This window comes from Protopterus annectens, chromosome 2.part1, assembly GCF_019279795.1.
Source record: "Protopterus annectens isolate FY-2018-M chromosome 2.part1, PAN1.0, whole genome shotgun sequence".
In the NCBI taxonomy this organism is placed as follows: domain Eukaryota; kingdom Metazoa; phylum Chordata; order Ceratodontiformes; family Protopteridae; genus Protopterus; species Protopterus annectens.
The window spans coordinates 1,674,754,843-1,674,778,086 of record NC_056729.1 but is presented as its reverse complement, the minus strand read 5'-3'; the positions used below and the strand labels follow the sequence as shown (position 1 = coordinate 1,674,778,086).

Genomic DNA, 23,244 nt, shown 5'->3' with positions numbered 1-23,244 from the left:
TGGAGGCAAGGAGGCCTAGTACTAGAAAATTCTATGCAGAAAAGTGGAAAAGATGCTGATGTTATTCGTGTTTCACTGTTGCAGTCATTGCATTTGGGTCATCTGCTTGCAGGTAGCCCTCAGTCGGCCTTATTAACAAAGTCTTGGGTCCTGCGTCGGTTGCTGTCCCTTCTTCCATGACGTCAGGTCATCAGGGAGTATACAACATGCAGCCGACGCCATTACATCAGTCTTTCTTGCCATGCGGTGCCCGAAGCAGAAGCAGTTTGCAAGTGCCGGTCGGCCGACTCCTGAAATTTTCGTTTTTTAGTTTCAGAACCGAAGTCTTCAACTAAAGCCAAGTACCCCATTGGGAAAACTTTTTCTTGCTCCTTAACAATGTCAGTAAAAGTTAATAACTGCATTACTTGTGGAAAGCAAATACATCCTAAAGATTTTTATTTGTACTGTATTCCTTGCCTAGACCCTGACCACGACGTACCTTGCTGTCAGTTTTGTGCCTTATTTAATCAGCGCACTATCCGTCGTCTGTATATTTTCGCCTCTAAATATTTCATTTCTCGGTTTAATTATACAGAAATGTCAGTTAGCCATCAGACTACCGGGATTCCGAAAAAACGCAAAGATAAAGACAGAGACAGGCCGCCGGGTCCAAAACTGCTGACGACGCTTCTCCTAAGCCAGTCGCCAGTTCGCCGGTATTCAGTGAGGTGCTTTCGCAGCCCCTGATACCCGCTACTTCTGATTCGCAGGCCTCTACTGAGACACATTTGGAGTCCGGTATGCCGCAAGATGCTTCATCTATGGAACCCGCGGATGTCTCTACCTTGGATGGGTCCGGAGCCACTGTGCCAGCACCAGCTTCTGAGGGTGTATTCAAGCCTACGGACTTGCATATTAAACCAACGCCTCCTTCTTTACTTAGGCCTAAATCTCGAACCATGCCTAAAAAAAACGACGCCCAGGCCACATGCTCAGGCCTCTATGCCTAAAAAACAAATAAGAATGGCTGAAGATCTATTAAGTCTAATCAGGGGTAGCCACCCCCCCCCCCCCTTTCTAAGAGGCCTAGGACTGAAGTTGATTATGAATCTTCTGACCAGGATTCTGTTTATTCTGATTCTTCTGATGATCTGGATTTGCCCTTATCTGGTTATGAAGATTCTGATGCAGACGACTCCATTCCCTCTGCTTCCCCTCCTGAGGATTTTTCTTTTTGGGAAACCTTACATACTCTAAGGGAGCATTTCCACTGGGAAAGCCAGGATTTTTCTGATTCAAAAAAGAGGCTTAGGGATTTCCTTCTCCTACCTCAGCATAGGCCTTTAGCTATTCCTCCTGTACTAGACATTGTTGATGCTTTTTCGGAATCTAGTTTGGCCCCTGATTCCTTGCCTCCTGCTCCCAGAAAACCTGACAGATACTACAGGGTCCCTTAGTCCCACAAATTTCTTTTTAAAAATCCTATTGCAAATCCAGAGACTGTTTCACAGGGGCCCAAGGGCATTAAGGCTTCTACTGCTAAAAATCTTTCCTGTTCTGATAGAGGCTCCAGGGCGCTGGATAGATGGGGTAATAAGGTTTACACTTCTGCAGCCTTGGCCATTACGGGTTTAAACTGCCAGTATCATATGTTAAAGTATCAGCAACATGTTATTGGACTGCTTAAACAGAAAATGATGTTGATTCCTGAATGTGTGGAAAATAAAGAATTACAGGATTTAATGCATTATGCTGATCAAGTTGGAAAACATACTTTGCAATATGGTTTTGATTCATTAGAGGCCTCTTTCAGGGCTGCTGTTACTGGGTCTGTGCTCAGAAGGCATGCTTGGCTTAAGGTGTAATCTTTGCCTGATCATGTTAAAGCTAAATTGTTGGATGCTCCCTTAAATCAGGACCGCCTGTTTGGCAACAAGGCTGAGGAAGTTCTTAAAAAGATGGAAGATAAAGCTAAATCTATGCAAACTGTTAAAGATTTCTTACAAGTTCAGCCTCCTAGATTTAGTAGGCACTGGCCCTCTAAGAATTGGTCCTTTCCAGCCCCTTCCAGATCTTCTCAAGCCAAACCCAGACACAGCAAAAATCCCAGGTTTCAGTCCCAGGGGAGACACAGAACTAAGCAGTGGGGGCCTCCACTTCCAAATCTGGGAATAATAAGACTCCCCCCTATGGTAAACTGTCTCAATGACTTCCTTTTTAAATTTCCAAGCACTTATCTGACTGCCCCTTTGGGGGGAAAGATTGCTCTTCATGCAAAAAATTGGGAACTCATTACCCAGGACAAATGGGTTTTAAATATAGTGTCCCAGGGATACAGATTTCACTTCCCCACATTGCCAACACCAAGCGGGTGGCCGGATCTACCCACAAATCAGTGGGCAGAGGCCCAAAAACAAGTACTTTCTCTCTTAAGCATGGGGGCTATTCAACTGGTACCAGAAGAGGAAAAGGGACAAGGTTTCTACTCGAGACTTTTCCTGGTCCCTAGGAAAAGACAATTCATGGCGTCCTATCCTTAACCTGTCTACTCTAAACACCTTTTTGGAGATTCCAAAATTCAAGATGTTGACTCTTCACCAATTACTTCCTATGCTAGGCAAAGATGCCTGGTTGGCAACACTAGATTTAAAAGAAGCATTCCTGCACATCCCAATCAGGGAATCTTGCAGAAGATACCTACGCTTCAAAGAAGGCTACACGCACTCAGTTCTCTGCACTGTCCTTTGACTTATCTACTGTGCCCAGGGTATTCACAAAGTGCCTAGCTCCAGTTATTGCATTTTGCAGACAAAGAAATATTCAAATATACCCATACCTGGACAATTGTCTACTTCAGGCAGAAAGCCAGGACATACTTTTGAATCATCTGGCCTTTGTACAAAGGCTTCTAACTTGTCTGGGGGGTACACCATAAACAAAAATAAATCACATCTGGTACCCTGTCAACAAATTATATTCCTGGGAGCAAGCTTGAATACAAATTCCCAGATGGCTTGCGTCACGTCAGAGAAACAAATTCATTTGACAACCTACTTAAAACAAGTGGCCACAAAAACCCTACTATCTGCAAGATAAATACTGCAAGCCTTTGGGTTCATGGCCTCCTGCATCCTTCTAATTCCATATGCAAGACTGCACATGAGGAAACTACAGTGGTATCTAAAAAGCTATGCTGTCAACATTCTCAGGATCTAGAAGCAATGATTCCTATCATACCTTGCCTATGCCTAGAGTTCCTTTGGTGGGCAGAGGCCTGCCACCAAAATAAGGGTCTACCTTCCACACCACCGCCTGCCACCCAAACCCTAACAACAGACGCATCAGACTATGCATGGGGGGCTCACCTGGCAGGGAAGTGCATTCAGGGCAAATGGAACCCAAGTCAAATGCACCTGCATATCAATCAAAAAGAAATGTTAGCTGTGCAGAATGCTCTGACAGCCTTCAAGGACCACATTCTTCCAGGACAACTAATGGTAAAAACGGACAAACACCACTGTTATGTGGTACAAAAACAAGCTGGGCGTACACATTCTTACCCCCTCTGCAGACTAGCCATGGCATTGTGGAACACAGCCTTGAGCTACCAAGTGCATCTACAAGCTCAATTCCTGCCAGGAAAATTAAATACACTGGCAGACAGACTAAGCAGAAACCTCATGGACCCACACGAGTGGAAAGTAGAACCAAGGATTTACAACATGTTGACAAACAAATGGGGGAGCCCAGATATAGACCTGTTTGCCTCTCCCCAAAGCTACCAACTGGACAAATTTTGCACAAGGACTTCCCACAAACAAGCCTGCAAGTGGATGCTCTGTCCTTCAGCTGGAAGAACCTATCAAGTCTATGCCTTCCCCCCCCCCCCCCCCGCCTCTGCACTCCAAAGTGCTACTAAAAATCATACAGGACAAACCAAGGATGATTTTGATTGCTCCAGACTGGCCGCGCCAACACTGGTACCCCCTCCTGCGCAGTGTGTCACGGTTATCCCCATGGCACCTGCCTCAGACTCCTTCCCTGTTGTCTCAGCAGAAGAATCAGATTCTGCACCCTCATCTTCTAACACTGAACCTTGCAGCCTGGCTAATTAAATAATCTTTCCTTTACCATCCCTCAGTAAACCTGTGATGGATATCATTTTAGAGGCAAGGAGGCCTAGTACTAGAAAATCTTATGCTGAAAAATGGAAAAGATTCTGTGCCTGGAACCAGTCTCAAGGGATGAGCACAGCAGCACTCAATTTACCTCAGATTTTACAATACTTAACTGAGATTCTTCACAAGGGCCTGTCTTTTTCCTCCATTAAAATCCACGCCTCAGCCATTTCAGCTCATTATAACACAGAACCTCCCCTCTTCTCTCATCTACTGCTCAAGCAGTTCCTCAGAGGGGCCAAAAATTTGAGACCACCCAGGAGAGCTCCAACCCCAGCCTGAGACCTTAACTTCGTTTTGGAGAAACTCACTCTACCTCCATTTGAGCCAGTTGCTACTGCAGACTTAAAATTTCTTTCTTGGAAAACAGCTTTCCTTTTAGCAATCACTTCAGCTAGAAGGGTATCTGAATTACAGGCCCTTATGGCAGTGGAGCCTTTCATCATCTTTCATGCGGACAGGGTGCCCCTCAGAACCAATCCATCCTTCATGCACAAGGTGGTATCCAGTGTGGCTCTTAGTCAGTCCATTCATTTGCCAACCTTATTTCCCAATCTTCTTTCCCAATCCACAGAACAAAGGGGAACGGATACTGTATTCCTTAGATGTGCACAGACAACGTAGTTTCTACTTGGACAGGACTAAACCTCAAAGAAAATCTGCTGGTGGCATTTGCTGCAGGAGCAGAGGGGAAGGCTGTTTCAAAGCAAACCATTTCTAAATGAATAGGCCATTGCATTCTTTTCTGCTATAAGCACCATGGAAAACCTATCCCCCAGGGGATCAGACCTCACTCCACCAGGGCTGCGTCTACCGCTACAGCCTTTCTCAGATGCGTCCCTACCAGGGACATCCTAGAAGCTGCTACCCTGGAGTTCTGTACATACTTTCACCAAGCATTATCATTTGCCAATTTTCTCTAAATCCAGAGCTGGCTTTGCCACTGCAGTCTTGCAGCATCTTATAATTGGTCCTAATGCTATCTAAATCCCTCCTCCCAACCATAGCTTTGGGAATCTACCCAAACGTAATGACTGCAACAGTGAAACAAGAAGAACATAGTACAGTTGTGTACACTTACCATAAATGTAGATGTCTGAGTGTATTCACTGTTGCAGTCCTAGTTACCCTCCCTCCAGCCCCCTAACTTCTTTTTGGGTATATATCTACTTTCCTTTACTATGCTTAAAAGACTTTTTGGTTTATTTGCTTTTTTTGTTGGAGATTTATCATTGTACTTTTATATTTAATTGCTTCCCATTAGGGGGGCACCTGACATCTGGGGCAAGAAAAACTGATGTAATGGCATCGGCTGCATTTCATATAACCCTGACGACCTGACATCATAGGAAGAAGGGACAGCAACCGACGCAGGACCCAATACTTTGTTAATCAGGCCGACTAAGGGCTACCTGCAAGCAGATAACCCAAATGTAATGACTGCAACAGTGAATACATTCAGCATCTACATTTATGGTAAGTGTACACAACTGTACTTTCCTGGAGCCAAATTCAAGGGATGGGCACAACAGTGCCCAGCTTACCGCATACTCTCCAATAGTTAAACAGAGATGCTCCACAGGAGCCTTTCCTTCTCATCAATTAAAATTTATGAGACTGCCATTTCAGCACATTATAATACTGAGCCACCCCTGTTCTCTCACCCCCTGCTGAAACAATTCCTCACAGGGGCCAAAAATTTAAGACCACCCAGTAGAGTCCCTACTCCAGCCTGGGACCTTAACTTTGTATTGGAAAAGCTCACTCTACCTCCTTTTGAGCCAGCTGCAACTGCAGAGTTGAAATTCCTTTCTTGGAAAACTGCTTACCTTCTAGCCATCACTTCAGCTAGAAGAGTGTCTGAACTACATGCCCTCATGGCAGTGGAGCCCTTCATTATCTTCCATGTGGACAGGGTATCCCTTAGGGCCAGTCCTTCCTTTATGCCCAAGGTGGTATCCAGTGTGGCCCTTAAACAGTCCATTCATTTGCCTACCTTTTTTCCTAATCCACGGAAAAAAGGAGAATGAATACTGCACTCTTTGGACATGCACATACAACTGTTTTATATGGACATGACTAAGCCTCTCAGAAAAACTGAACAGCTGCTAGCTGCCTTTGCTGCAGGGGCAGAGGGGTGGGCTATTTCAAAGCAAACCATTTCTAAGTAGATAGGCCATTGCATTATTCTCTGCTATAAGCAACGTGGAAAACCTGCCCCACAGGGGATAAGATCACATTCCACCAGGGCTGCATCTACCTCTACAACATTTCTCAGAGGTGTCCCTACCAGGGACATCCTAGAAGCTGCTACCTGGAGCTCTGTACATACTTTCACCAAGCATTACCACTTGCCTGTTTTCTCTAAATCCATAGCTGGTTTTGCCACTGCAGTCTTGCACTTAATAGCTGCTCCTAATGGTCTCTTAACTTCCTCCTCCCTTCCTTAGCTTTGGGAATCTACCCAAATGTAATGACTGCAACAGTGAAACACAAAGAACCATAGTACAGTTGTGTACACTTACCATAAATGTAGATGTTCGAGTGTATTCACTGTTGCAGTCCTGGTTACCCTCCCTCCAGCCCCCTGACTTCTCTTGGCTGTACCTTGCTTCTTGATTACTGTATTTCAGCTTTCTGGTGTATTTGCTTTTTGTTGGAGGTGTAACCTTACATATAATTGCATCCCATTATGGGGCACCTGACATCTGGGGCAAGAAAAACTGATGTAATGGCGTCGGCTGCATGCTTTATACCCCTGATGACCTGACGTCATGGAAGAAGAGACAGCATCGACGCAGGACCCAAGACTTTGATAATCAGGCCTGCTGAGGCTTCCTGCAGGATGATAACCCAAATGAAATGACTGCAACGGTGAATACACTCAAACATGTACATTTATGGTAAGTGTACACGACTGTACTTTCTGATGCCAGCACTTAAATGTTGTCTGTCTCAGGCATTTGTTTCTGACTTGATCTATTCATCAGTAGTACTTCATTTTGCAGTTATGTCTAATTTAAGTGAGAGAGAGAGAGTTGTCGTGTGACCTTCTTTGCAATGATCTTGTCATGTCTTGAGACCTCTAGTTTGTATTGGAGAAATTGACTTTTTTTCCCATTCAGATCTCCAGCTAGCTCAGAAGTAAACTGTGCATCTTGGGGAGATATTGTTTTTGGTAGCTTTCACACCTATTAGAAGAATTTCCAAGCTGCCGGCCCTGTGCATCAGTCCATCTTACCTCATTTTTCACAAGGGAGGGTGTCCTTATATGCTAGTCCATTATTTGTACCTATGGTTGCCACTGAGACCAATCTAAATCAGTACATACGTTTACTTTTCTTTCCAGATTTTTTTCTATGTGCTTTTTTCTTCCTTGTTTTGCTGACCACAAAGCCACCTCATGTCTGAATTGAGCCAATTAAATAGCAATGAGGAGACCCTGATCTTTTAGGTTAAAAACCGTCTTGAGGGGCCATCTTTCAGGCAGACATCAGGGAGTTTTGCCTTCTTTGAGGCATCTCAGCATTGGGCACATTTGTTTAAGCCCCTAGCCCCATTCTGGGTTGGGGGTTGGACAAGCTACTTACATCACCATGAGAACACATTATGCCATGTCCCTGCTAATTCATGTTCTCATACAATCTCTAGCTTGGTGAGGGGAAAGCTGCCCCCAGGATGGCCACTGCCAACCCTGATCCAAGGGAGTTCTGGCTGTGTATGTTCCGCTCTGCCTTTTCCCCATGATGGCCGTGCCCATGCCCTCTTCCAATACGGTCAAGCTCATAAGCCACTAATTGAACTGTTTGCCTTGTTTGCAGTCAGGGTTTCATCCCCCAACACCATCCATCCTGGAGCTCGTTCCAAATATTTCAGCTAGAGGGGAGAACTTCATGCAATTTATGGATGTGCATAGTCAGCTTTTTTTTCTGTCTTTATAGGTAGAACCACATTTGAGTTAAAAAGACCCTCTGCTAACTGTCTATATTGTTTTCCAGGCTTTCAAATGTTACTTTATGCAAGTGAATGTCTAGCTGTATTAAAGTCTGTTATGAAAAGTATGGCAAATCCTTGTTGTCCATAGAAGTGCATTCAGCCAGTATTGCAGCAGGTCTCTGGCCTTATTCAGAGTTGTATCAGTGAATATTTCTGTATCATGTACATAGGCTTCCCTAATTGCGTTTCGCAAGAGACAAGCTGGTTGTGACCTCTAGGTCCAAGTCTTCATTCAGGGCTGCAGTAGTTATGGCACATTTCAGTGATGTACTAACCAGGTGGATGAGCTGGGGGCTGTGTGCCATCAGTCAGCAAGGATGCATCTAATCTTTTCTAGTATGAACGTTATGTATTTGTGTAAGTCTTGATGCAAAGCATCAGGCGCATCCTCATTAATATTTCTATCCCCCATCTCCTACCTTTGGAGAGGAGAATTAGCCACCATTATTGATGCTTCATCTGTGTACTTTACTACAAGAGACTTGGCGAGAAAGGGGGTCCAGCAAACCTTTGTCGGTAGCATGGATAAGTTTGTAGTTTGGGAAAGTCTCTGGTGCTGAATTTCTAGGGCTTGGGAAGCCCTGTGTCCTGTTAGTTAACAAGTAAGCACCTTGTCCTTCATATTTAGTGTTACAGTTAGTGCATGACTTTAGATCTGATGTTGTCATTTTCATTTATTGCTCCACTGATGGGTCTCTAATCCAACTTGGCTGCTTCTACAAGATCTTTGGAGCCAAAAGCTCTCGAGCTCTTCCCTTTACCTATAACACTCTGCCAACTTAACATACCTCAGATCTCAACTGACGTCATTTAGTTACAAACGTGGATCCTCTCACTCTCCAGTTTTTTGTGTTTTTTTTTCAGGAAAATAGTTTCACTCAATTTTTTTGACATTTCTTTCATTCCCTTTTCTCACCTACCTCCCTTGATTACCCTCAAGTTTAATACGAGTCCTTTCTAAGCATTTTTTTACCAATTCTCTATAATTCTCCTCAGTACCATTGGTGATACCTTCCTTTCTAAAATATCCCAGTCTACTCTCTATAGAGTATTTCTATCTACTGTTGTTGGTAGTCATCTTTTCTATCCTGTAGTATCCCCCCATAGCTTAGTGGCTTACAAGCTTTAAAGGTGCATCACCTGTAGGCATAAAATACCAAACTCTGATGCCCACAGAGAATGCATTTATTGTTTAGGAGCTGTGCATTTAGATGCAGACTGCTCTATTTGCTCTGGTTTCAAATCTAGGGCTCTCATGAACAGGAGGAACATGTTAGTCTTGAAGGGCCTGCTCCCATTCCACTTCTGCTGGGGCTCAACCCCCCTTCAAAGAAAACTGATAAGGGAAAGAAGAGGAAGTCTTGTAAGACTTCTTCTTCAGCTGCTTCATCAGGGCTTCCTACAGAAATGTCAAGGAATTCAGATCCAACCACCATAGATCAATCTACATCAAAATTACCACAGATCCGATCACCACCTTCCATACTGGATCCGGTATCATCTAGGCTCCATTCACCCTTCTTGGAGCAATTCCCCCATAGGTACTCAAGACCTCCATCCTCCACCTCTTCTGTCAGGTCTTCCAGAAGTGTGTCTGAGGCTGACGTGGATCGGATAATGAGAAAATTCCTCAGAGCTCAGATCCAGATGGAGGTACTCCTGGATCTGTCTCGCGTCAGATCCATGAGCTGATCTATGAGTACTTTGCCCTTGATTTCTCCTTCTCCGATCCATACTGCTGTTTCGGAGACCTTGGATCCAAGACCCCTGGGGTATCCTCAATTACTTCCCTGAGTCATCTGGCTCCAAGCTTTTCAGAGCAAGGGGATTCTCGGAGCTAAAGGATCTGCACTGGATCTGGGGGACCACCAGAGTCAATTCTGAAGCTATGGGAGCAGTCTCTGCCCCTCGGGGCTTTGGCACTGGACAGTTCAGGTCCAACTCCTTCCTCTGGTGGAGTGCATGCATGGTTATGTAATACCATTTTCACACATTCCTGACACAAGAATGAAAAGAATCCCCAATGTCCCACCCAATCAGAGGGAAGTAGCAGCATAAGAAATAGAAAAGCTGTTAGAAAAAGAGTTGTCCAGGAGGTCCCCCAGACCAGAAAGGATCTGGAACTTATTCAGGATTCTTTTTAGTGCCAAAGAAGACAGGGAACTTGAGACCCATCCTTGATCTCAGCAAACTTGAACCAGTTCTTGCAATATTCAATGTTGAGGATGGTCAAATTTCAGTCCATTCTGGCTGTACTGTGAAAGGATGATTTGGATGTGCTTGCTAGATCTTCAAGACATGTGCTATCTCATCAAAATGAACAGGTGCTCCAGAAGATGTCTCCACTTACAGCTAGGAGCCAGTCATTACCAGTTAAGAACACTACCCTTTGGTCTCCCCACAGACCCATGGTGTTCACCAAATGCATGGCAGTGGTGGCAGCTTGCTTGAGACTGCTGGGATTCTGAGTGATTCCATATCTAGACGACTAGCTTCTAACTGCCCCAACCAGGCATCTAGTCTTTCAGGCAAAGGGACTGCATGCTCCGTTTTTGCCTTTATTTAGGTATTGCAATAAATTACAACAAATCAAAATTTACACACAAGCAGAGTCTGGAGTTCATAGGTATTTGTCTGGACACAGTCAGTCAGTCAACCTCTCTGCCTCCAGCGGAAATCCAGACACTCAGATCTCTGGTCTGGAAAGTAATACAGCATTCTTCTCTTCCAACTTGACTAATTTTACAAGCCTTAGGATCCGTGGCAACTGTGTTGTTCCTCTACCTAAGTTTCACATGCAAATTCGTCACTGAACAGTATCAGCTCAGTAGTCCATTCTTCAACATCTTTTAACCCCTCCTGTCAAGATCACAGAGGCATGCAAAAGATACATTTTTTGGTGGATTCATTCCAACAAGCTGTCCGAGGACCATCCTTTTGTTTCCTGCCCAATAGCCACAGTGACCACGGACACCTCCGAACTAAGTGGGATGATATTTTTTTGGGAAGGACAGTCCAAGGTACTTGGTCCCACAAAGAGAAATAGCGAGTGTGTGGCAGTGGGTGATCTCTTCCAGTTGCTTTCTAACAGCAAGTAGGTCCACTCTGATGCCTCATGAGTGGTATCTCAGTGTCACAGTGGAGGAGAGAATTTTCTGCAGATGGCACCAACCATGCTGCAACCTATTTGTCTCTCCCCTCAACAAGTGCAACAGGTTCTTTGCACTGATCAGCCCTCCAGGCTTCTTTATGCTTACCCACTGTTACCTCTTATTCCCAATTTTCTACAGAAATCATTCTGTTTGAAGAGCACAGTTATCCTCATTGCCCCCTTTTACCCTCATCAGTTTGGTTCCCTGTCCTCTGGGCCTCACCTTCTGTGTCTGCCTCACATACTGGATCCCACTCCAGACCTCCTGCCTTATCCAACAGGTGTGACTCATCCAGGCATAACCAGCCTCAAATTAGCCGCATGGTTTCTCCCATTCCAGTAATTGCTAGGCAGCCCAGACTCTCCTCCCTGATCTGTCCTATCTTGTTAGCTTCTCAAAAATCTGGAGTCGTTCTGCCCCTGTGCCTGCTATACTTGATTTTCTAGATTCCATTCTCAATGAAGGGGCTAGTTTTTTCACTATTAAGGTCCACTTGGCTGCCATTTCAAACTTCCACTTAGGTGAAAATAACACTACCTTAGCTTTTTCTAAGTTGTGTAAATATTTTCATGAAGGGTGCTAGCCTGTGTAACTAATTTATCACTGCTTCTGCATTTTCTATGTGTTTCTACCAAAAAAAACAAAAAAATAATCCTTGTTTTTCCCGCCTTCCTCGACTAGTTTAGACCAGTTTACAGGCATTGCTGTATTCTGGGCTGTGGTGTAGTTCCTGTGTTGTCCATTACCTTACTTGGATAGAAGGAAGTTTCTTTGCTCACCAGTGGGAGTGGGGAGCCTTGAGCAGCCTACCTGTCCTTGGGGGAAGTGACCTCAGCACAAGAAGCTGTAGTAATTGGTTGTTTGGGACCATTCCTAGCTCTTTTGTAGTTCACTGTTTAAAATCCGCCTCTGGGCGTTTTTTTCTGGCTATACTGCTCAGACAAGCTCCACGTGGGTTTACAGAGTGGTCCTAGCAGCAAGGAACTCAAAAAAGCGACTACCTTCTGGATTTAAGTATCTTTGCTTTTTTTCACTGGAAATAGCTTCTGTAGCATACTTTGAACTAGCCTGAACTGTTTTTTAACTGATTGCTGCATTTATTTTAAAATCTGCACTTAAAGTTACATTTAGCCAAATTTGATTGAAAGTGTGCTTGTTTGTTTGTTTAATTTAACTGTGGAGGCTGCCCACTAAAGTGTGCTAGCCTGTGTAACTAATTTATCACTGTCTCTGCATTTTCTGTGTGTTTCTACCAAAAAAACAAAAAAAAATCCTTGTTTTCCCACCTTCCTCGACTAGTTTAGACCAGTTTACAGGCATTGCTGTATTCTGAGCTGTGGTGTAGTTCCTGTGTTGTCCATTACCTTACTTGGATAGAAGGAAGTTTCTTTGCTCACCAGTGGGAGTGGGGAGCCTTGAGCAGCCTACCTGTCCTTGGGGGAAGTGACCTCAGCACAAGAAGCTGTAGTAATTGGTTGTTTGGGACCATTCCTAGCTCTTTTGTAGTTCACTGTTTAAAATCTGTGTTTGCACGGTTTTGAGCGGTCGTGCGCATAGCGGTTAAACTTTTTCTGGCTCCGCCAAGTCTGCTCTTCAAATTTTCCCTTAAGGAAGCTCTACTCTTAGTATAACCAGAATACTCACTGTATTATAAGCCTAGCACTTGTTCTCAATACTTCTCTACTAAGTAAGCACTCTCGTACTAAGTAAAGCACTACATCTACTTACCACCCCTGAATACCCACTTCCCTTAAAGGTATACCACTCCCTTATACTGTTCTAGCATGTCGAGTGGTAGATTACTGGCGTCGTCTCCAGTTCAGCTGGTCAATCTGGGCATCTTGAGACAATGCTACAATTGTCTCATGTACACAGACAACCCTCTCCTCCTCCCAACAAACACAATTACATGTGAGAGATGCAACTATATAGCCAAACTGGAGGCTGAACTCTCTCAACTCAGGGCTGGCATGACCAGACAGGAGGAGATGGCAATCACACACACAACAATCCCAGTCCCACATAGACCTACCACAACTGCAAACCAAACACATAAAAACACAAAGACATACTCGGAGGCTCTAATAAAAAACTTACCAAAACAACAGAGGCTCCCAAAGCAGACATCCAAAAATCCACCACCTCAAAACAAAACACATGCAACACATACTTCAATAAATCAGTGTGTCAACCAATCGCAGCCCTTAAGGCCAAACACCTTGCCTGATACACTAGTAATAGGTGACTCCATAGTCAGACACACTGATGTCCCACTGACCAGGCTGAACAAGGAGAAGGTGACTGTGAGCTGTCTATCGGGGGCTAGGATCCGCCACATAACACACGCACTCAGGTCACTCCAAAGCAAGTACAAATATGACTCCGTCATTGTCCATGCTGGTGTGAATGACCTGAGACGTACCTCCCTGGACTACATGAAAAGAGACATAGAAGAGCTCTCCGATTATGTAGCCCAGGCTGGTATGACCCTGACCCTGAGCAGCATCTTACCCTCACCAAGAATGATACCACAATACAAAGACAAGATGATCAGCTTTAACAATTGGCTCGAGTACTGGTGTCATTCTAAGGGGATCCAATATCTGTCTGCCTGGGATGATATGTTGGACAAGCCACGCTGCTTCGCAAGGGATGGCTTACACCTGTGACCACTGGGCTTCCGGATATTGGCTAAGGCTCTTGCCACCCCCATAATGCCTTTTTTAGGCAAGGCTCAAAAGACAAACCCACCTCCTTAGAAAACAAAAATGGAAAAAAACTAAGGGTAATGCTGCTCAATGCCAGAAGTCTAAATCTCAAGATGCAGGCACTTGATGCGCTCCTCAGCATGGAGAACATTGACGTCTGTGCAGTAACTGAAACCTGGTTCAAGGCTCCTGAGAGCACCCCAACGCTACCAGGCTATACCTCGTATCATGCTTTTCGGCCCCAAAACCCGGGCCGAACCACAAAGGGAGGGGGAGTGTCCATATTCATAAAGGACACCCACACCTCCAGGTTAGTAGCAACACATGAAGCAACAGAGACCATACAGGTGCAACTAACCATAGGCAAAACTGCTATACAACTGGTAGCATGTTACAGACCACCCTCCCAATCTCAAGAACCCCACTCAGCCTTCCTGAAGACATTGGAGGATATGAATGTATCACAAAATACCATCATACTGGGAGACTTCAACTACCCAAACATAGATTGGGTACATTATTCTAGCCCTAATACCCTAGCCCAAAGGTTCCTGGAATTCATGAATTCAAATGCACTGGAACAACTAGTCACCTCTCCCACTAGGAGAGATGATATACTAGACCTGATCATCACAAACATGGGGACAAAATGCTCCACACCGGAAGTGTACCCCTCACTAGTGAGATCTGACCACAAACTAATCACCCTGGATATACATATCCCACCTCCACCCCCAGCACAAAAGACCACAGTGAAAAACTTCTCAAAAGCAGACTTCACTCTTCTTAAGAAGGAGATGGTATCCTTTAAGCCCACTCTGCCAGTGGATACCACATCTCGCAATGCCGAATCCTTCACAAATGCTTTCTATGGACATATCCAAGAATGCATGGATCATGCAATCCCAAACAAATCCAAGTCTCCCTCCACCAAATGTAAGCGTCCTGTCTGGTGGACCTCAGCCATAAACAAATTGTATAACAAAAGAAGGAAGCTACTGCACGTCAGAGCGAAATCCCATGAAGGGAAGACGTCTCTGATCAACATTAGCAGAAAACTACGTTCTCTCATAAAAACATCCAAGGCAAACTTTGAGAGAAAAATCGCTAAGGACACTAAAGATAACCATGAAGCCTTCTTTAGCTATGTTAGAAACCTGGGCGGAAACCCTCAGATATGCTCAGAGTTGGTTCACAACAACAAAAAATACACTGAACCCACAGATATTGCTAACATTCTGGCTGACAGGTTCAGTGCAAACTTCTCGCCTCCTTCACCCCCAAAAGAAGAAATACTTATCTCAGCTGAATGTAATCTCCCTGTCATCTCAGATGTCCAAGTGAGAACCGCCCTAAACAAAGCAAAAAACACAGCATCAATGGGACCTGACGGTATCCCGGGGTGCGTGTTACGTGAACTCCATGAGGAGCTAAACCCACACATAAAAATGCTATTTAACCTTAGCCTTACTTCGGGTTATGTACCTGTACACTGGCGCACAGCAACAGTGGTCCCACTACACAAGGGGCGTGCATCTACAGACCCTGGAAACTACCGCCCCATAAGCTTAACTAGCCTGGTCTGCAAAGCTATGGAAAGAATCATTATGGAACTCATAAACAGAGACATAGGGGACCTACAGACACTTGACCCCACCCAGTTCGGCTTTGTAAAGGGCAGATCCTGCCTTTTAAACCTGGTTGACTTTTTCAAAACAGTCACTAGAGCCATTGATGAGGGCAAAGCAGTCCATACAGCATACCTGGACTTGGCTAAGGCCTTCGACACAATACCCCACTCAGGCATCATAGATAAGCTAAACAGCTTAAAAGTAAACCCTATGTCACTAGATGGGTTGCAAACTGGCTAAAGGACAGAACCCATAAAGTTAAAATCGCTGGAGCAATGTCAGACTCAAAGCCAGTCACAAGTGGTGTCCCACAGGGATCTGTCCTGGGACCCCTCTTGTTCGGCATTTATTTCTCAGATGTTAAAGCAAACATGGGAGGGCTGTGGCTGACAAAGTTCGCAGATGACTGCAAACTAGGCGCCATAGTCGATACACCAGCTGACACACACATCCTACAAAAAGGCCTCACTAAAACGGACAACTGGTGCCGTAGTCACGGCCTTAAACTAAATGCCAAAAAATGTATAGTCATCCCTTTTGGAAAAAACAAAGTACCCACAAATTATCACATAGACAGCAACCCACTGAGTATGGAAAAAGTAATCAGAGACCTAGGGACCCAAGTAGACAGCGACCTCTCATTTGACACCCACGTTGCCAAAGTGGTTAGAAAAACATTCTACCTTGCACACCTCATCATGAAGGGATTTACATCCAGATCCAAGGATGTCATTGTACCCCTGTATTCCTCCCTCATCAGACCCATGATTGAGTACAATGCCCCATTTGGTATGTACCTCACCCGGCACTTGCAACAGCTGGAGAGACCACAGAAGTACCTTACCAAAAGGATCAAGGGTCTCCAACATATGTTTTATTCCGCCAGACTAAAGAAACTTCAGCTCTATTCAGTGACATACCGCCTGCTCAGGGGTGATCTCTGCCTGACGTACAAGGCCATGTCCAATCAGGATTTGATGGACATGCTCCACCTCAAAAAATCCAAATCCATCAGGACCACAAGAGCTAAAGACTTAAACCTCGGCACAAGTATGAATAGGACATGCTGGAGGGATAGATTCATAACCCAAAGGCTTCCCATGCTTTGGAACAGGATCCCAGTTCGTATTAGGCAGAGCCCCTTACTGACTCTCTTCAAGAGAAATCTTGATGAGTGGATGGGAGATCGAAAATTTACCCCAGGGGTCACATCTGGGTTACTGCTAGACAGGGGCACAGTAAACTAATTATATTATATAAGGGGACCTTCATTGTGTCACTACTAGACAGAGGCACAGTATTCTAGATTTATTTTGTACATTTTTGTGCCATTTCAGGGGGTGGCTAAAGCCACATCACTATGGCTAGGCTTACAAATGCCCCAGGGCAGATAGCCTAGTACTATACTATGAAACTAAGAGATCATTTTACTCAGATCTGTGATAATGAATCCTACTCCTCCTTGTGATTCAACTGTTGTGCTTGTGGCCCTGACCCATATTTTTTTTGTCTTGGAAAACCATTTTTCTAGTCACTAGATTGTCTGAATTCCAAGCTCTATATTCCAACCCCCCCTTACCTGGTTTTCCACAAAGACAAGGTTTCCTTCCAGATCAGCCTCTCTTTTTTGACTAAGGTAGCTTCTGAATCTAATATCAGCCAGGTCATTAACCTTCCAGTTTTCTTTCCAAACTTTTCAAGTAAAGGAGAGGACATAATCCATCTTTTGGATGTGCATTGACAATTTTACTTTTATATTCATAGAACCAAGGATTTCAGGAAAAAGGGCTAGTTTGTTTCTTTCTCTCCTTACAGATTGGGTAAGCCAATTTCCAAAGTTAACCTGGTCAAATGGTTAACTGACGATATCTCCTTTGTCTGTACTAAAAGAGGATTATCATTGCCTAAGCCTCCTATAGCTCATTCTACAAGGTCTATGGCGGTCTCCTCAGCTTTTTGGTCAAGAGCTTCCATAGACTATGTTTGTGCAGCTGCCACTTGGTTTAATTCTCATACATTTATTGCTCATTACAGATTTGGTTTCCAGGAACAAAGCTGCCTTTGGCTCTGCAGTGCTCTGGAATATCCTTCCATGAGGGCCACCCTAGGCTCAACTAGCTGGGGACTGTGCCCCATCAGTTGAGGAATGAATGAAAGTGGCAACATCAGATTAAGAAGTTATGTGAGAACTGCTGTTCCTTGTTTGAACTCCAGCTCTTTTTCTTATTCTGTCCTTTCCTTTAAGGTATTGTCTTTTTATAGGTTGGTACTAGGCTATCAGCCCTAGGGCCTATACAAGCCTAGCTATAACAATTCCCTGGCTATTTCTTCCCACACTGTTTACTTCCTGGGACCCCTGTCTAGCAGGGCGACTGACGTGATCCCCGGGGTGAATTTCCTTTCTCCCATCCAAACGTCAAGGTTCCTTTTGAAGAGGGCCAAAGAGGCACTCTGCTTGACATGTATGGGCAATCTGTTCCAGAGTCTGGGGAGTCTCTGGGTCAGGAACCTATCCCTCCAGCATGTTCTGTTTATTGTGATGACAAGGTTTAGATCCCTAGAGTGTGTGGCTCTGAGAGATTGGGATTTCTTTTAGTGTAGCATGTCCAACAGCACTGGGTTTGACATGGCCTTGTATGTTAAGCAGAAATCGCCTCTGAGTAGACTATATGCGACAGAGTATAGCTGGAGTTTTTTTAAGGCGGTCAGCGTAGGGCATCTGCTTTAGGCCTGTGATTCTTTTAGTGAGGTATTTCTGCAGCCTTTCCAGTTGCAGATGTCTTGAGAGGTACATGCCAAATGGGGCGTTGTATTCTATAATGGGTGTAATGAGGGATGAGTACAGTGGGACAATGACCTCCTTTTTTCTGGATGAAAAGCCCTTAGTGATGAGGTGTGCCACATAGAAGGATTTCCTGACTGTTGTGGTGATGTGGTTATCAAAGGTGAGACCACTGTCCACCTGTCCCTAAGTCTCTTATCACACTTTCGGTGTTTAGTGTACTGCCACCTATATGGTAATTCACAGGTACATGTTTTTTCCCAAAGGGGATAACTATACATTTCTTGGCAATGAGCTTGAGCCCATGGCTCTGGCACCAAGCATTGTTTCTGTAAGGCCCTTTTGTAGAGTATCCACATCATTTGGGGATTCAGTAATGGCTCTCAGTTTGCAGTCATCTGTGAACTTTGTTAGCCAGAGTCCCTTAGTGTTGGCCTGTACTTCTGAGAAGTAGATGCCAAACAAGAGCGGTCCCAGGACTGAACCCTGAGGTACTCCACTTGTCACTTATCTGGAGCTGGATTTGGAGTCGTCTACTTTTACAGTCTGGGTTCTATCAGTAAGCCATTTAGTAACCCATTGGGTGACATAGGGATTAATGCCCAGCTTAGTAAGTTTATCTATGATTCCAAAGTGGGGGATGGTGTCAAAGGCCTTGGCAAGGTCTAGATAGGTTGTGTGGACCACCTTACCCTTGTCCATGGCTCTTCAAACTGATTCGAAGAAGTCAATCAGGTTCAGGAGACAAGATCGGCCCTTCACGAACCCAAACTGGGTGGGGTCCAGTGTTTGAAGGTTGCCAATTTCTTTGTTTATAAGTTCCATGATAATACGCTCCATGGCCTTGCAGATCAGGCTTGTCAGACTGATGGGACGGTAGTTTCCGGGATCCAGGATGGATCCCCCTTGTGGAGTGGGATAACTGTAGCTCTGCGCCACTCAGTGGGCATGAAACCTGAGGTGAGGCTATGATTAAACATGACACTTAGGTGAGGTGCCAGTTCATGTTGTAGTTCATGTAGTACACAGCCCGGGATGTCATCTGGTCCCATGGATGCTGTTTTCTTAGCTTTGGAGAGTGCGTTTTTTACCTGTGTGGCCGTTATTACCGGCATTTGGCAATCTTCCGGTATTGGGATGGGCCATTTAGGGGGTGAGAGGGGGGTGAAGTTGGCACTAATCGATCTGCCAGGATATTGGCAAAATCCTTGGGATCAGTATATTTAATGCCATTCTGTTTTAGCTCAGAGCAGATCTGAGCATTTCCATTTAGATTCTTGACATAGTTATAGAATGCCTTGTGGTTGTCTTTGGAATCTTTGGCAATTTTATTTTCGTAACTAGCTTTGGAGGATTTTATGAGCAATCTCAGTTTCTTACTGAGGCTGGTAAGGGAGTTTTTTGCATCCTGGGATTTTCCTCTTTTCTGCAACAGTTTCTTCCTTTTCTTGTAAAGTTTGTTTATGTCAGAGGACCACCAGATTGGCTTCCTTTTTTTGGATGAGAGCATCTTGGTTCTGTTTGGGACGGCACGATTCATGCATGAGTGGATGTGCTCGTACAGTGCCTTAGTGTAGGATTCAGCAGTTGAACTTTCAGTTCCCGTCTGCATGGGTGTCATGGAGTTTGTCACTTCTGACTTGAGTAGCATGAAGTTGGCTTTGGAGAAGTTTTTTATGGAGGTTTCCTTACTGGGGGGTGGGGGTGGGATGTGGATGTTAAGGGTGATTAGTTTATGGTCAGACCTGACTAACGAGGGGGTTGACCATAGGTGTGGAGCATCGATTTCCCATGTTGGTAATGACCAGGTCTAGGATATTGGAGCCCCTGGTGGGACTATGGATTAGTTGATCCAGGGCGTTGGAATTTATGAATTCCAAGAAAGGTTGGGCAAAGGTGTTGGTACGTGAGTAGTGTTCCTAGTTAATGGCAGGGTAGTTAAAATCACCCAGTATTAGGGTGTTTGGTTCTATCTTAATATTTTCCAGTATGTTTAGAAAGGTTTAGTGAGAATCTTGGGGTATGGTGGGGGATCTTTATTTCTAAAGGCAGCAAACTCGATCTGAAGTATGTTAGGTTGGAGGGGCCTTTATGGGTAAAGGAAGGAACATGAGAGTTTTTGGAGCTGAAGATATAGTAGAAGTGGCCGAGTCAAATCCAAGACCCATCAGTTGAGGATGAATGGAAATGGACAACACAGATGGAACAATATGGTAAGTACATAACATTTTATTTTTAAGCTTTAAGGATGAGAGTTCATGTTGGTAATTTCAGTCTATTAGTGTTCAGTAGCTTTCCTATCTGCTAGTGTCACATAATCAGTAGTAAAGAACAGTTTTATAATGTTGTGTTTTATGTTGCTACTGTTTAATTTTTGGTGACAAAAGTGTGTGCCTTGATTTTTAGTATAATTATGCAATGAATGTGTCATCTGCAAGTAATTTAAGATGTTGCTTTTGTGGGTTGTTAGAAGTAAGCCCTGTTGAAGAAATGTAACTTGTTTCTTTTATCTTTTTTTTTTAGTCGACTGAAGAAAGAAAGTGACAAGCAATTGTAAAAAGTTATTTATATGAAGAGCTAACTACAAAAACTATCCTAAGAAACATTCAACATGCTACAGAAGTGAATACTGTCTGTAAAAGAAGATTAATATAACAGCACTCATTCTGTTAATAGTTTTTATTTTGTAGAGGACATTTAAGACTGATTCTGGCTCCCTGCATGACGTAATTTTCCCATGCGTACTGAATAAAGGACAGAGTGATACATTCAGACAATTTTGCTGCTGTTGTTTTGTAGGTGCTTGAAACCAGTTTCCATCATCACTGTGCATAAGAGACTCTAAAGGTGAGGAAGCAAATAGTTGTTGTACAGGTTCCAAATCTAAGTGCTATGAAAAAATTTTATTTTAATATGTTCTAGGAAGTATTCATAATTTTAAAAAAAGCTCAACTCTACAGCATGGCTTTTTAATTCTGTAAATACAAAAATGATCTTTATCAATGGTGTCACTAAGTGTGAACCTTTGTCTGTTATGTTAGCTTGTAAGAATGTTTTAAAGCATTATCCCTTTAATTAAAGGGAAAATTGGGTAGTGCTACTTAACAGGGATAACTTGAAATACCCTGTGGTGTTTCAGCACATTGTGCATTTACATATGGAAGTATAATGGTAGATAGACAAATTGATGGTATTAATATTATTGCAGATATTTTTTCCATCTCACAGTGGGGCAGATTGCACCTTAATTTGTCAGCAGTGCAGACGTCTACAAAGTTTTAAGTTATCTCTTAAGCCTACATAAGTAAATTAACACAATTAGACACATGAGCGGGTCTGCTTCCCTGCATTGTGCACAGTCTGTGGCATTTCCTTAGTTCCTGTTTTATCTCTAAACTGTTAGTATTTGTTTGAATCTTGAGGTGCCATGAAGTAATGTGGCACCCATTAGTGAAGTTTCCATTAAGTGATCATGTACTGCTTAGCACATGGTCCTGGCTTCTCCAAATTCTGCTCTTCTAGTTGTTACTAATAACTGTCATTCTCTTTTTTATATGTAAACTACTGCCTGTACAGGCTGTGTTAAACAGGTTAAATAGTAGTGAGTGAGTGTCTCAAAGTGTAGCTGTCAGCCAAAACCAGGAAGACATTAATTACATCTTGGATCTGTTACTGCAGTACATATGTCCCTGTGTCCCTCTAAAAAATATACTAGTTTTTGTTCCCTGTAGAGCCAGACCTTGTTTTGCAGCCAAGACTGATATTTCTCTCAGTGCCCTGAAGTAATTTATTTGGCATTTTCTTTTCCTTGTGTGGCCTGTCCTGCATAGGTACGGCTATAAACCAAGATGTACAGGTGGTGTAACTAAACTGAGGTCCTGAAACTAAGGAGGCTTGTGCACTAGGCCACCTCCAATTTGTTTATTTTGACAGAACAAATGATTCAACGGTTTGCAGTAACTTTGAGTCCCTACAATTAGTTTTCTTACTAGCAGTAGGTTCCTCCTCGTCATTTTAACACATTGGGCAAGACTGCTACCAAGTAAAGTAAAAATAACAGGAGGAGAAGAGAAGGGATTGTAAGAGTCAGACTCAGATGCTCTGCAGCTTGAATGTGAGAAAAGTGGCAGTAATTTTGGACAGCTGTAAAATTTAGGGAAAAGTATGAAACAAACCAAGCAATGCTGATACTGAACAAGTGATTAATAAAACAGAGCTTTCAGGTCAAACAAACCCAAACTCTGTGGGCAAATTTGTGTTCAATGAGGATAGCGTGTGATTAGGGCAGTAATCTTTGCAGACTATTTGTGTGTTCTTCAGTGGCAGGGGACTTGTTCAGCCCAGGGTTGGGATTTTGTTAATGACCTGGGATTGAAAACAGTTTTTCAGCTTTTGAAAGAATGGGACATGGAAGAGATGCAGGTAAGTCTCAAGACTGGCAGAACCATGTTAAGGCATGAGTTGGGCCATGTGTTCTGCTCATTGACCTTTTATTTCATTTGCCAGTTAAGGATGTTGTCAGGTTAGTTTCCCAAACTTTTATGAGGAAAACTGTGTGCCTCTGATTCAGTAGTGAAAAAATAGCAAGTTGATGTTTTATTTATTTAGTTTGTCTATGGGGTAGATGTGCTTGTAACAGGTACAAAATGGGTGGCAGATTTTGGTTGTATATTCTTTGCCAGGTATCTTAAGAAGGGTCCTGTAGATTTGGTATATGCTTAGCATGCGGCTAATGTTTGGAAAGTCAGGTATATACTGGCACACATTTTTGCACACAAGTATACTGTATGTTGGTGTGTATTTCTGTGGCGGATG

At 43.7% G+C, this 23,244-nt stretch overlaps 1 protein-coding gene across 8 annotated transcripts in view; it reads left to right on the top strand.

The window, feature by feature from the left end:
- Window positions 1-21,206, top strand: part of RERE (arginine-glutamic acid dipeptide repeats) — a 3,515,893-nt gene extending 3,494,687 nt beyond the window's left edge. For all 8 annotated transcript variants that reach the window (XM_044063104.1, XM_044063103.1, XM_044063106.1 and 5 more), the window contains one exon: window positions 20,953-21,206. In XM_044063104.1, the coding sequence (XP_043919039.1) occupies window positions 20,953-20,986 (34 nt within the window). In that variant the 3' untranslated portion in view covers window positions 20,987-21,206. The remainder of the gene's footprint in view (window positions 1-20,952) is intronic.
- The last annotated feature ends 2,038 nt before the right edge of the window (window positions 21,207-23,244 follow it).